General features: G+C 39.7%; 1 protein-coding gene across 1 annotated transcript in view; it reads right to left on the bottom strand.

The window, feature by feature from the left end:
• LOC126416957 (glutamic acid-rich protein-like) overlaps positions 1-14,122 on the bottom strand; it is a 111,545-nt gene that overhangs the window by 11,787 nt on the left and 85,636 nt on the right. Inside the window, exons 2-3 of the mRNA XM_050084838.1 lie at positions 2,234-2,348; positions 195-347 (exon numbers count right to left, since the gene is read on the bottom strand). Coding sequence (XP_049940795.1) covers positions 195-347; positions 2,234-2,348 — 268 coding nt within the window. The remainder of the gene's footprint in view (positions 1-194; positions 348-2,233; positions 2,349-14,122) is intronic.

The raw sequence follows: 14,122 nt of genomic DNA, 5'->3' as shown, positions 1-14,122 counted from the left end.
AGTTTACTTTCCACAGCAATAGCATTCCGTTTTATGTCACATTTACTTTAGGATATTGTAACCACTGCTATTTTATATTAATGGATTACAACAAAGTGCGTTCCTTACTTAGGCCCACGTGTAAAAATGAGAGAACTGTCTGGGAGAGTGACTGATTCTGCGATGCAAACCCGGTAGTACTGATGTTCGCTCACCTCTGCACGGCCGTCCTTCCCAGTGTCGTCCTTATTATTCTCTTCTTTCTTGATTCGAGGGGCAGGTCCTGGAGTCGGCTGACAGGGAAAGATCTCGAAGATGGACGGATATTCTGGCTCCCTTCTCTCTCTGAAGCGCCCGTACTCCATAAACTGTGGGTGTTTTGTTTTTGCCATTACTGACTCAAGTAGTATTGTATATAACTAACACATAAGAATACTCTAGAGATTAGACTTACCACACTTGAATGGATTTTTGGCCACATACTCAGTCGGTAAGTGTAAATTCTGAAGAATGTGTTACATAGTGTTATAGGGAGCGGTTATAAAATAGTAAATCAAATAAAGTAGGAAATGAGAGGTACAAGAGTGAAAAGGTGAGGTAAGCCTTTAATGGAACGTACTCAATGGGGTTGGACACAGGTTAATGGGACTGCTGCTAACAAATCCTAAAATAGTTAACGGCCACTTGAAACCAAACCTTTTGTGTAAGTGCAAAGTTTAAAAGATATTAGGCAGATTTTGCAGACGCATTGTGGTAAATATATTGATATAAAAAGATTAGCTCATGAACAAAAATGAATCCCGTCAAGAGACTCATTTTCCATAACCATAATTGAGTATCTGTGGCCCAGGGTGTGTATAACGTCTATGATGATATTTTGCTTAGTAATTACAGCAGTACATGGTTATGCATAGATGTGAACTCTATGTACATAGTAAGTTTTGTATACAAATATAAAAATTAAACGTGGAAACGAAAATATAAAATAATGCTAACAATACCACCCTAAATCATCTGCTGAATTAAATTAATTAGTGAAATACCTTGTTAATAACAAAAATTGTGTGTCCTGATAAATTATTACATGGAATAAATTTTGCCACATATAGTAAGTCAGATTCATCGCACGGTGTAATAGTTTCTGAAATTGTATAGTTGCTCTAAAGTTACTATATCTTTCTTCTTTAATGATTCACACCCTTATTGTTACTCCCCATTACTGTAGGGCAATTGTTTCGTTTAGGTACCTCCCTAAGTAAACATACTTGATCTACCGTTACAGTATATCTTCCAATGACCTAAATGGTTTCCAGTATTTTGATATCTAAGTTTCATTGGCAATTGTTCTTGTATGTTTATAGTTCCAGAACCCCCGCTTTGATGCCACAAAGGCAGTACTTCTCCATCGAATAATGTAGCAGTGTTATCAAATGGAAAAACAAGCAAGTATTCGTTAGTGCCAATGCTTTCAGTCAAATTTTCCCTATTAATAAACGCAAGGAGAGTTCTAATGCAAACGAAGTGAACGAATTCCGTTTAAAACCTATGTTTATGATAATACTGCTGCAGAAATTAATAATGAAAGCGAACAGACACTAAATGGTTTGCAGTTATTCATAATACGTCCATTATTTTATTTATACGGATTTATTTAATTGTTAGTATTTGTCCTGTTGTAAAACAAATATTTCGACTATATAATACTACGCTTATTACTTAAATATATGTTCATTAGCTATGAAAATATAGTTGCTTCATAAACACGTAATATTATCTTAAGGTGGGATTTGAACTTCTTAATAGGAAGTGATTGTGGATGGCTGAGGGCAAAGAGATTTGGAGAGTGAACCACAGGCAATAAAGGAGACCGTCTCCTTAAGTGTTCAGATGAACATAAAATGATACAACAATTATAATCTTTGAAGTGCATACAATAAAGAACTGTACCTGGAAATTCAATGTGATAATTGCAGCCATCTCGTCGAATTTATACCACCATTGAGAACGTAAAGATATCAAATAAAGTCTAACAACAGTTCTCCAGAATTAGAAGTAGACAACAAAAATTTGTGTATGTTTGTAAGATCTAATTTAAGATTTATTGTATACCAGAAAACTAAACAAATAGTAGGAATATTGAAAAAAACTGGGAAATTAAAAAAACAGATTTTGCTACAAGAGTAAGCATTGTTACTAATTTCAGTAATGCTTTAACATCGCTGTGCCGTTTTTGATACGTCTTGGAGTTGCTCACCATGTTCAGATCCATTATTCCAGCATCAAGGTCTTTCTTCCACTCTTTCCTACTTGTGTAGCGCTCTACATAAGGTGTTGCTGTCTTCGTTTTCTTCGCTTTCTTCGTTTTCTTCCTGCAGGGAATACACGGACAGCAGAAAATTCTGCGTAGCACCTGAGAAGCCAAAACAAAATCACTATACGCGTAAACTAGTGCCCACACATTAAGACAACGATGAAGCCGTCTGAAACGTGGACTACATAGCAATCAGAAAGTTGAGATTTTTTTTTTTTGGACTTGTAACAACAACAAATGTACATAAAATAATTTTTTTCTTCTGATTTTCGATAAATTAGTGTAAGCGATGTTCTGATTTCATTTCTTTTTTCGTTTCTTGTCATTATGTTAAAGAAACTGTAAACTATTTTCGATGTGAATATTAATATTTATGTCAAATTGGAAGCAATATTATAACAAAATGGAAATGTAAGAAATGTTGAAACTGTTGTAAGATGTTAAAGTTGTAATTGTGCGCCTGGTCCATACGTAGGCAATGTATTAGGATATGTAGAATGCAAAACCTTTGGTGAATACCCTGTCTGTAGGGGAGCGGTAAAAGGTGGATGGCAGGCGAGCGCGGGAAAATGCACACAGGCGCGGCACGGCATAACGGGCTCAGCAGTAGTAGTCGGAGTTGGGCATCGGTCTGAGAAACACGCTCTGGATCGAGGAGGCTCTCCTGGAAAACGTGATTTTATTGAGCCTCGGATGTGCCGTTTCCGACAACTACACAGCATGGCTATATTCCATAGGCACTAAATGGAAAGGTATTGCGACGCTAAGAGGAAGCAAAGTGCCGATACATCAAGAGCCATAGTTGTGATTGTATGTGTGCTTTGCGCCTCGCCATCTCGCCGCCCACCAACCACCGCATCGACACGAACAGGTTGAAACTTTTAGTACTGTATTCGTGTGGACCAGTGTTACTTTTGTTCCTGACTTTTCAATAACAACTTAACTTTTATCAGAACTGTCCTATCATTTAATTATCCTCATCACTAACCTAGACAGGGTCCTTTCCACATGTGGTGCAATCCGAGTGTCCCGAAATGAAGATTTAAAGTTTATGTTAATAATACTTACCTGCAGACCTATCTATGTTAGAATGATGTTTAAAGAACTTTGTTAATGAATGTATAGGTCTGGCAAAGTTGGAAGATAATGTTGAAATTGGTTTAGTAATGAAGTTTAATTATTTGAGGCAGATAAAATGGTAATTAAATGAGCAGGAAATAAGACAAAAAGAGTAGTAAATCATATATTGGAAATCTTGAGCGCTTCATGATCTCAATAATTAAAATTTCAGTACAGTGATCATAACAGTTTCAGGGTCCCCCCCCTTTTTCTTTTCTATTCATTTAAATTCTGAAGTGTACTGAACTGATTTGACCAGCAAAGTTAAAGTCAATATAAAACCAAAATTTATTAGTGTTTTACCTTTTTCATAATTGACATTGTATGTGTGTTTCGAAAGTGCTATTTCTAGGGTAACATATGCCCGATTTTAATCAGATCCATGGACAGTACGAAGTTTGTAGTAAACATTATAGTGTATTGCTGTGTATTTATGGCCTGTTCATATTAGTACAGGAAGTGAAATTATTAGTTCAGTAAACTTTCTGGTTCTAAAAGTTACCATATTATGCAGTGTTATTACGTGTTGTTTTGTATGAAAGTACAGCAACTTGTACAGGGAAGAAACTCAGTTAATGCCTAATTAGGCTGGCGACCGTTTTATTAACAAATTGGTAGCATCTGCTGTGTTGTTTCTTGTCCGTCATAACGTGTAGTTGCACTTCAGGCTTGCTTGACGTATCATTGTTGTTACTGAGTGGGTGAAAGTCTGATTTGCCTCCATTCAGGTACACGCGGTCAATTTCTATACAAAAATCCTTTCTCATAAGGTGAAGCCCGTCAACTTACCATAGTACAGGCTTTAATAAGTATCGTACGCAGTAGCGTAGTGTTACAGACTGTCTCCGACAAGAGTTTGACCCTTGCCTCACTTTGTCGGAATAACCTCTTGAAACTGTAACATCTGCGTTAATAGACGTATTTATTCCAAAAGTTGAGAAAAAATGAATTATATGCTTCGATCAATGCTTCAAGTTCAATGGGACTGTGGTGAAGTGCAACATCGGACAGTGCGGGTATGCAGATGTTTTCGAATTAGTTTTATGTTACATCAAGTGAGGAGTTATGAGACACAATGGAGGCTCAAACAATATCTCCTGCTTATTTTATCCCAGGCGAACTGGAATTCCATATTACCAAGCCGTAGCACAGTGTCAGTGTTCAGTATGTCCACGACGAATGGCAGTTGCAGTTAACTCCGAGATAATATCTGGAGTATCATATTAACAACGGAGGTACATTTCCTTACCAGAGCAGAGTTATTTCAGCGCTCACACCTCTATTTAGGGATATTCGTGTACAAGAGACCCAGGACAGAGCTCACCTAATGTAATGGAAGACAGTCACCACATAGTCCTCAACTACGGCCGTTCTATCCTGGAGTCTCTTTCCCACTATAGTGGCTCACGTAATGGTTGCCACGAAAAGTGAATATTTGTGCTCGGTCGATATTGCATCAAATATCAGGATCAGGTAACTTTTCCTGTTACTTGCACTTTGGAAGCGACAACAAGAGACGTAGAATTCTTTCCTAAAAGTCATTGGAACACAAATAACAAAAACTGGCACTCTTTCAAAAAGTAAGAATACAGTTGCTGAAGTAAGTATACCAGAAACCGGCTCAGTTTAAGTATCTTACTACACATTCTTCATTGTATTAAATGCAACAGATTTCTAGTATCAAAAGCGACATATCACTTAGTTACATGTAACGAACTCCGTAGTACGGCGGAATACGGAATACTCACCAGAGACTACCGAACGTCGACTAGAACATAAGATGGGTAACATCTTCTCATCTGTGGAAAATTACCGGTGCAAGTGCGAGATAAATGCTCAAACTAACATGTTTTAAAAATTGTGAAAATCTCTCAACTGGATAAATTCCACCCAGCAGTCATCGCATATGATCATTTCCTAAGATTCTAATCTGAGATGAAAGAGATAAATTAAATACGGAACTCTTCTACGAATTCAGTCCTTGGAATGGATTATGTTCACTGTCCTCTCCTCTCTATCGTGACAAATAGTCCCTACACGACTTTTCTACTAACTTTATCGACATCTGAATTCGAGAGCGCTACCTCCCTTAACAGTTCAAATAATGGTTCCAGTTCCCTAATCTAAATCGGTGCATGGAAGTCCAACTTCCTACATACCCATCCCGTTGTCGGCTTGTCGGCGTTTATTAAAAGAGCTCTTGAACGACTTACTATGTTTTGTGTTCAAATCTTTCGAAGGCGCAGTGCCATGTGTGTAAGAATTAAAAACAAATTACTCATACAAACTCAAGAGGACTCCCTAAACGCTCAGATCAGTGCACTATTCTGTTTTTAATATACACACGTGATATCAAGAACATAATTACACCAGAGGTTAAATCTCTCCAGTATGCAGATGATTTGTGGCTTTTCCAACACTTAAGGACCAAATAATATGCCTACTGTGAGGAAGAGCCATTTACCCGTAAAATGACTGTATGACTGCCAGTGACCTAACAGTTTGAATATGAAATTTTCTATAGTTCTCTTAGCCCACTATGTAACCACAAAAAGAAACAGGATTAACGCGATGTGACCTGCAGCTGGAACGTGACAGTCTGCAGACTGTAATATTGTCTTCGTTCTCTGCATCATCGATTAGAATGATCGTTGGACCATACCGTTAATCAGCTTGACTTAGTACAGTTCGGGTGCAGGCTTGTGGGCCTTGGAGCAATGCGATCAACTTACAAGAATGTCTTACCAGGAGAAGTTGTTGAAACTCTGCTGCGTGTTCGACGTCAGTACTTGGACAGATATTTTAATAGCCAAGTAGCGCAGCAGCCCAATACAGATTAATGCTCCTGTGAAAAAATGAGGGTGTCTTCCACACACAAGGTCTACATCGGAAATGAGGAGTGTTTGCCCTCTGCTAGTGAAAGCATAAGGCTCAGTGCACAGTATCTACAGTTGGGTTCAAACAGATACATCCATAGACCAACTCAGAAATCCTGTCCCGTATCAGATGTAAAATCTCGGTATCCACTATTTACAGTAAGATGAAAAATTGCTTTGGCACAATGAGTTCCAGTTTCATTCCCTCCTTTAAACTTTAGTGACGCACATTGTTCACTTTTATATTGATTGCATTTAATCTCGAGAGACTTCAGCAGAAAGATGCGTATTACTTCTCCCGCAGGTGAAGTATTCCTAAGAACTTCGTCTGCCACCACGTTGTTCATATTTTACTGTAGAAGCGGCAGGGATTCGAGAGTCTCTCACATTAGGTATTTATGTGAGGCTCCAGAACCTGCAGTAGTCTCGAACTCGAAAAGTGTGTTCTATTCGATTCAAAATAAAATGTAACAGTAAGATGAATATTTAGGTATTTGAAATTTTGCGAGAAGCATTGAGAAATAAACGAAAAGGTATGAGAATCTCATAGCTATGTCCCCAACATCATGTATGACTGGTTTAGAAGACATAGTCGAAAATCTGGCGAAGAATTCCAATGGTTCTGCATGTGTGATGAACGTCATTCTACCATTCTCCGATTTCCAGCTGTGGGTGCGGAAACTGGCCGTAAAGTCAATGCGACACTACGATCCAGCCAGTAACTAGAAGGTTCTCCTGTCTTCGAGAATTTCAGACGGGCAGGAAGCTGAAAACTATCTTGGTACTCATTCGTATGAACCATAAGTTCATCCTAACCACTTACATTTGGTAGATGTCAGGGATATCCGTTTCTGCGAGTGTCAGAACACACAAGAAAAAAGGAGACCCAAATAACTATCTGTTTACCTACAAGTACTTGGAAACACATCAAATCTTATTAGCGCAAAACCTTGTGAATTTGATGGTCCCCATTACAACAAGTGCTCATGTTTTGTTATATCATAGGGATCCTCAAATATCCTCCCCACTCCTTCTGATGAGTAAACGCTACATACTAATTTTATTTTCTTCTAGCTCAGAAGGTAAGTAAATTCGCTGTCCTCCATTGTGGCTTGTACTTCACTCCACTTGCTTTCTGTTCATCACGTACTTTCGTTTCTGCAAGCTCAAAGTAGGTTGACTCATGAAACGTGTTTATCCCAGCGTTAGCATGGTTTTAAAAAATATAGGTAATTTCTGTACTTTTGTACTAGTTTGACTATAGAAAACGTTTCACAATATTACTATACCCTACGCTATAGAGAAAGAGATCTTTTATTTCCTCGAAACAACACAGCGATGCTTTTTATAGGTGTAGCGCTAAGTCCCAATTCGGCACATTCACAGCAGAGAATACTAGACGTAGAAGAGAGCGAAGAAGAGAAGGCGGAATATGATGACGAAGATTACGCGTTTCCAATGAGGAATCGCACCAGAACACCAAAGCCTATGCCAATGGAACAGTAAGGATGTTTCATACAGTGCATCTACCTGAGATGTTGAATAAAACTTGTAGAAGTTGATCCTGGTTGCTATGCCTGTCTTAAGTCAGGCACAGAGATTTGGCCTTTAAGTGTAGAAAAAAGGCACAAATCATCTGCATACTGGAGAGCTTTGGCCTCTGGTGTAATGATGTTCTCCAAATCACATTTGTATAGTGCACTAAATGCAAAATACGTTTAGTTCCAGATAAAGAGAAAGAAGGTAATTTTTTTAGTTCCATAACAGTTCCCCTGCCGCAGAAATAACACCGATTCCTGTCAGATCACCGAAGTCAAGCGCTGTCGGGCTGAGCTAGCACTTGGATGGGCCACAGTGCGGTCTGCCCAGCCCTTTTGAGAAGCGGGGTTTCCACTCAGCCCTTGTAAGGCAATCTGAAGAGCTACTTGTTTGAGAAGTAGCGGTTCCGGTCTTGTAAACTGACATATGACCGGGAGAGCAGTTTGCTGACCACATACCCCTTCCATATCCGCATCCAGTGACGCCTGTGGGCTACGGATGACACAGTAGTCGGTCGGCACCGTGTGCCTTCATGGCCTGTTAGGACGGAGAGAGAGAGAGAGAGAGAGAGATATCAAATGGAAGAAACACAAAGGAGCATATACATACGGACTTGGAAAAGTAAGTGACACATGTCGCCCCATGCTTGTGCAACAAGTGTGACACGTTGTCAGAAGACAGTACATGCTCTGGGTGTCCTCCAGACACAGTTCTTCAGTTTAAATAGGACAGAACGATCACTGTGGGCATAACGCCTGACACACAGATTAACCGTGAATGTTGACGCTGTATGGACCGCATTCAATACCGCGCTCAGCAACAGTGAAATTTTGCCAACAGTTTGACCAAAGCCGGTCAGATGAGGGTCATGCTAATCGCTAATGGAGGCCATCGAATTGGACGTCTACCATAGACGACAATGTAAAGGTATCGAGAAACTGATTCATAACAATCACAGATTTTCCGACGATGAGGATATTTACAATTGCAAGTTCAATGCAGCAGTCAATAAAATGTGACATAACAACGTGCAACGTACTTTCTGAAGGAACTGGAGTGAACAATTTTATGATAGTATTTTATTACATAATAATTAACTAACATTTGGCGGAACTTACATTGTTAGATTACAAATAAAATCTCTAAAGATAATCTGTGAAAATTTGTCATTATTAGGATGAAAAACGAGTTTGATGAATGATTTAGCATATGTGAGTGTGCTTACTCTAATACTTTTATGATACACAAGAATTTTTTAAAATTTTTTATTTAAATCTTATTCGGTCCCAGAACATTGAAACGAATAGAAAATTTTCATTCGCAAAACCCAAGCTCAGAACCGAGGAGGATAAATAAAGCTCCTGTTTGAAATTTTAGCCTTTCCCGGAGTAATAGTATCGAAAGTCTCCTCAGAGGCCTGTGGATTACGAGGATCTGCAACCTTGGCATCAGTTTTCAACAAGACACAGCAGCAGCTTTCTGTTATTATGGGGATCAGCTGGATCGCCGAAATATTGAATAAAGTTGATTTTATAATGCGACAGCAGACCTAAGGTGTCATTCAAGAAAGCCCTTATTTGCTTTGCACGAAATAATAGTGTGTTAAAATATGGTTTGTTATTTGTAAGTGAATACCCTTGTTAATCCCTCTTGAACACTACTTCTTGTTTTGTGACTACATTTGATACGTGAAGATTCCTTAGCTCTAAGTATTGAACATATATGAAACAGCAAATTAATTTGAAACCATTGTTCACATTATTTATACTATGTCTTCTCCACATACACTATTGGCCATTAAAATTGCTACACCAAGAAGAAATGCAGATGATAAACGGGTATTCATTGGACAAATATATTATACTAAAACTGACATATGATTACATTTTCACGCAATTTGGGTGCATAGATCCTGAGAAATCAGTACCCAGAACAACCACCTCTGGCCGTAATAACGGCTATGATACGCCTGGGCATTGAGTCAAACAGAGCTTAGATGGCGTGTACAGGTACAGCTGCCCATGCAGCTTCAACACGATACCATAGTTCATCAAGAGTAGTGACTGGCGTATTGTGACGAGCCAGTTGCTCGGCCACCACTAACCAGACGTTTTCAATTGGTGAGAGATCTGGAGAATGTGCTGGGCAGGGCAACAGTCGATCATTTTCTGTATCCAGAAAGGTCGTACAGGAACTGCAACATGCGGTCGTGCATTATCCTGCTGAAATGTAGGATTTCGGAGGGATCGAATGAAGGGTAGAGCCACGAGTCGTAACACATCTGAAATGTAACGTCCACTGTTCAAAGTGCCGTCAATGCGAGCAAGAGGTGACCGAGACGTGTAACCAATGGCACCCCATACCATCACGCCGTTTGGTACGCCAGTATGACGATGACGAATACACGCTTCCAATGTGCGTTCGCCGCGATTTCGCCAAACACGGATGCGATCATCATGAGCTGATAGTCCATGCTGCTGCAAACGTCGTCGAACTGTTCGTGCAGATGGTTGTTGTCTTGCAAACGTCCCCATCTCTTGACTCAGGGATCGAGACGTGGCTGCACGATCCGTTACATCCATGGTGATAAGATGCGTGTCATCTCGACTGCTAGTGATAAGGGGCCGTTGGGATCTAGCACGGCGTTCCGTATTACCCTCCGGAACCCACCGATTCCACATTATGCTAACAGTCATTGGATCTCGACCAACGCGAGCAGCAATGTTGCGATACGATAAACCGCAATCGCGATGGGCTACAATCCGACCTTTATCAAAGTCGGAAACGTGATGGTACGCATTTCTCCTCCTTACACGAGGCATCACAACAACGTTTCACTAGGCAACGCCGATCAACTGCTGTTTGTGTATGAGAAATCGGGTGGAAACTTTCCTCATGTCAGCACGTTGTAGGTGTCACCACCGGCGCCAAACTTGTGTGAATGCTCTGAAAAGCTAATCATTTGCATATCACAGCATCTTCTTCCTGTCGATTAAATTTAGCATCAGTAGCACGTCACCTTCGTGGTGTAGTAATTTTAATGGCCAGTAGTGTATATGAGTTGACATTTGTACCAAGCAGTTTGCAGTATGGCTCAGTAAACTAATGCCAAATAATATAGTAATAATAACAAAAATAAAACCGCAACAAAATAAAGGCTGTGTGTGTGTGTGTCTGTGTGTGTGTGTGTGTTGGCGGTACTATCTATGCCTCCTTCATGTTACTCCATACTTAACTTACTCTGCCCATCCTCCCTCCACCCTCCCCCCCCCCCCTCCACCAGCTGATGTCTTAATGAGATACAATGTATTCTTTGAGTTATGGTCGAGAAAGAGGAGAAGGCCGTGTTGGTGAAATGGTTAACGGGCTGGAGTTTCATACATCTCGAGCTGCTGAGATCCTCGTTCAATGTTCTCTCCTGAATTTGATTCATTTTCTCAGTCCACTTCAAGCAGGTGCCGGAATGGGTCACCTGAAAAGGCTATGATCCGTTTATTGGTACACCTTTGTCCGATCCGAACGTCGACGAGACGTCAAAAGCAAATTTTCGTTTTTACTTTTCTAGTAAGTCACAAAGTATGATGAAACTTGAGCGCGGCTCTAGAAATTGTTTTAATCATTTGGCAGCTTTTTGGATCCTTAATCTATAGCTTGGATATAGAGTAATCAAGTTTGCATCATCTTAATTCCTTCATTCAGCCTACTAAAAGCATTCACTATTTTATTTAGAGTTGAAAAGTGAAGAATACAGGTAATGCCTTATAGGGTAAAACGGCCGAAGTTATCATTGATATCCATCAACTTTCCTGAGTTCATGTTGTCTCCCTGAGGTACTAGACGTACCCTAGCAACAGTAACCCAAATCAGTTTCTATCAGTGAATAATTCAATTATGAATGAATCGCGATCAACTATTTGAGATTCAAAAAATAACTTCTAGTTTTTTTACTGTATGTCCTTATCCGTGTTACACCAGTTCACAATTTGCTCCCGTCGCAGAATGAGGAAATTCTGCGGTCTTTCAGCTCTTTTTGTGTAGTCGTAGATCCTGTAATTTATATGCACGTCACATTTAAGCTCGTTTACATAATTATATTTCAGTCGCGCCTTTCTTGTTGTTGATATATCACGGCATCCAAATTAGAACACTGAAGATCGTGGACTCGGTAGCACGCAAATAAAAGTTAGAAAATCTAAATTGTGTCGTTATTTCTCGTACTTACACCCAAGCCTCCAGATTTCAGACACTCAGATCGGTACCAAACGTTGTGTGTCAATAGAGTATCAACCAAAACACCAATTTTGTTTGTGCTGGGTACTGTCACCCAGTACAACATGCATAAACGTAATTAAAAGTAACACCAGCACAATGGAGTATAGGAGAAGCGTATAGGTGATGAAAGATCACAGAGAGCTCTGGTAGGTGAGTGGGTAAGGCGTTAGCTCGTCGTCCTAAACGTCCCGAGTTCGAAAAACATTTTACGCGTGAACATTGTTATAAGGGAGGACATCTTCCTGACATACAAAAGGACGCTTCGGAATTTGTAGTAATGTTATTGTTGCTGTCTGCTTTCGCTTCGTTGGTTGAAAGTAGCAAATCTGTAACATTCATGTGTATAGAGAAGAACACACCTGTTTATACAAATGTACTCTGTAGGTTTGCTACTACTACCAACTAACGAAGCGAAAGCAGACTGCCAAAAAATATTGCTGCAAACTCCGAAAAGACCCTTTACATGTCAGGAGAATATTCTCCCAATTAACCATGCAACTGTTTCATGTATACAAAAAATGTTATCAGTGATGTTCCAACCGGGACTTTAAGTTTCGACTATCTCAAGCACTACCAACTTCCTTCCTCTTTTTTTTAACATCCCTGCTCCCAAAGTGAGGGGAGGGGGCAAAGTGAGCAGGGGTCGCAACCCGAGACCTGGCCACCATATACCGTTCCCACACACCAGGAACCAAAGAAAGCGTAGGGGACGTTGGGTAGAGGTGCAATGAACATAGTTTGTTTATTTTCCTTTTCTCTATTTTTTATTTTTATATATTTATTCTTTTTAACATTCATACCACTGAGAATAGCAGGTTGATACTCTATCGATACACAACGATTGGTGTTTCTCTGAGTGTTTGACATCTGGAGGTTTGGGTATTAGTAACAAAATGCTATGAAAGGGAGGAGGATCATCACACAGAGCAGACGACGATGTAGTTCGGCCACACATGGTGCAAGGTCTTGACTTAAAACGCCTAAAAAAACTTATGTGACTTATTTTACTGAACCTGTAAACCACTATAACACGTCCGAAATACCTCTCGTTATTGATAATGCCAAGCCGAAAATCACGTCTGTATGAACCTTCTTACTATGGAATGTTTCACTTCTAACTCCCACTACGTATGGTCATAGGTAGTGGAAAAAAACTACTGATACTGTTAGGGAATAGTGATAATGATACATTATCTGTGTTTTTTATTTACATATTCTTAGCATTCTCCTCACATGCATCTGACAGCGTATTTGCATTGACTTCCACCTTCTTGTGGACTGAACCGAATCACTTACGGTAATAAGGCAAGTTGGTTCTTACATCCAGAGAAAACGGTTTACTTAATTTGGCTGCTCGTTTTACCATTGTAGTTTTACATTTACGTTGCAAACGATTCCATAATCACCGGACATAATTCGATCAGTTATGATTCCCCCCCCCCCCAAAAAAAAAAAAAAAAAAAAAAAGCTTGGCATTGGACATAAGGCGATCTGTTTGAATACACACAAGGTGAATAAATAACTTATCTACGATGGCGGTAGGTGGAAGAATTCCGAATGAGATATTTAACTTACTTATTTGCTTCGGACGTATGTTTAATGCTGTTTGCAGGAACGTGTACACACATGAGATGGAGTTAAAATTTAGCAACTTGCATTCTCGATTACCGTGTTTGCACAGTGGACTTGTGGAGACAGTTTCATATGAACCACCAAAAACGGTATACATTGCTCGTATTGGCAGTTTGGTGGAACTCAACGAGCACATTCTGAGGCTACTGCAAGTTGTACTCCACTGAAGATGAATAAGTTCATTGCAAATCCACTTAAATAATCGGAATTATCTATCAGTCACTTCGTTGGCCATACTGGCACAGAAATACTAGACGATAAGGGAAGACCATATTGCTGAATTCGATTTTCCGAAAATTACAACAGATTGTAGTTCGGATACTGCTTTCAGTCACTGCACAAACATTGAAGTGTTGGTTTTGAGACAAATATTCAGGATATAGGAAATCAACTG

The sequence above is a fragment of the Schistocerca serialis genome, chromosome 8, assembly GCF_023864345.2.
Source record: "Schistocerca serialis cubense isolate TAMUIC-IGC-003099 chromosome 8, iqSchSeri2.2, whole genome shotgun sequence".
Lineage (NCBI taxonomy): Eukaryota > Metazoa > Arthropoda > Insecta > Orthoptera > Acrididae > Schistocerca > Schistocerca serialis.
Note: the sequence above shows the minus strand (reverse complement) of the source record. Positions and strands in the feature narration are given on the sequence as shown.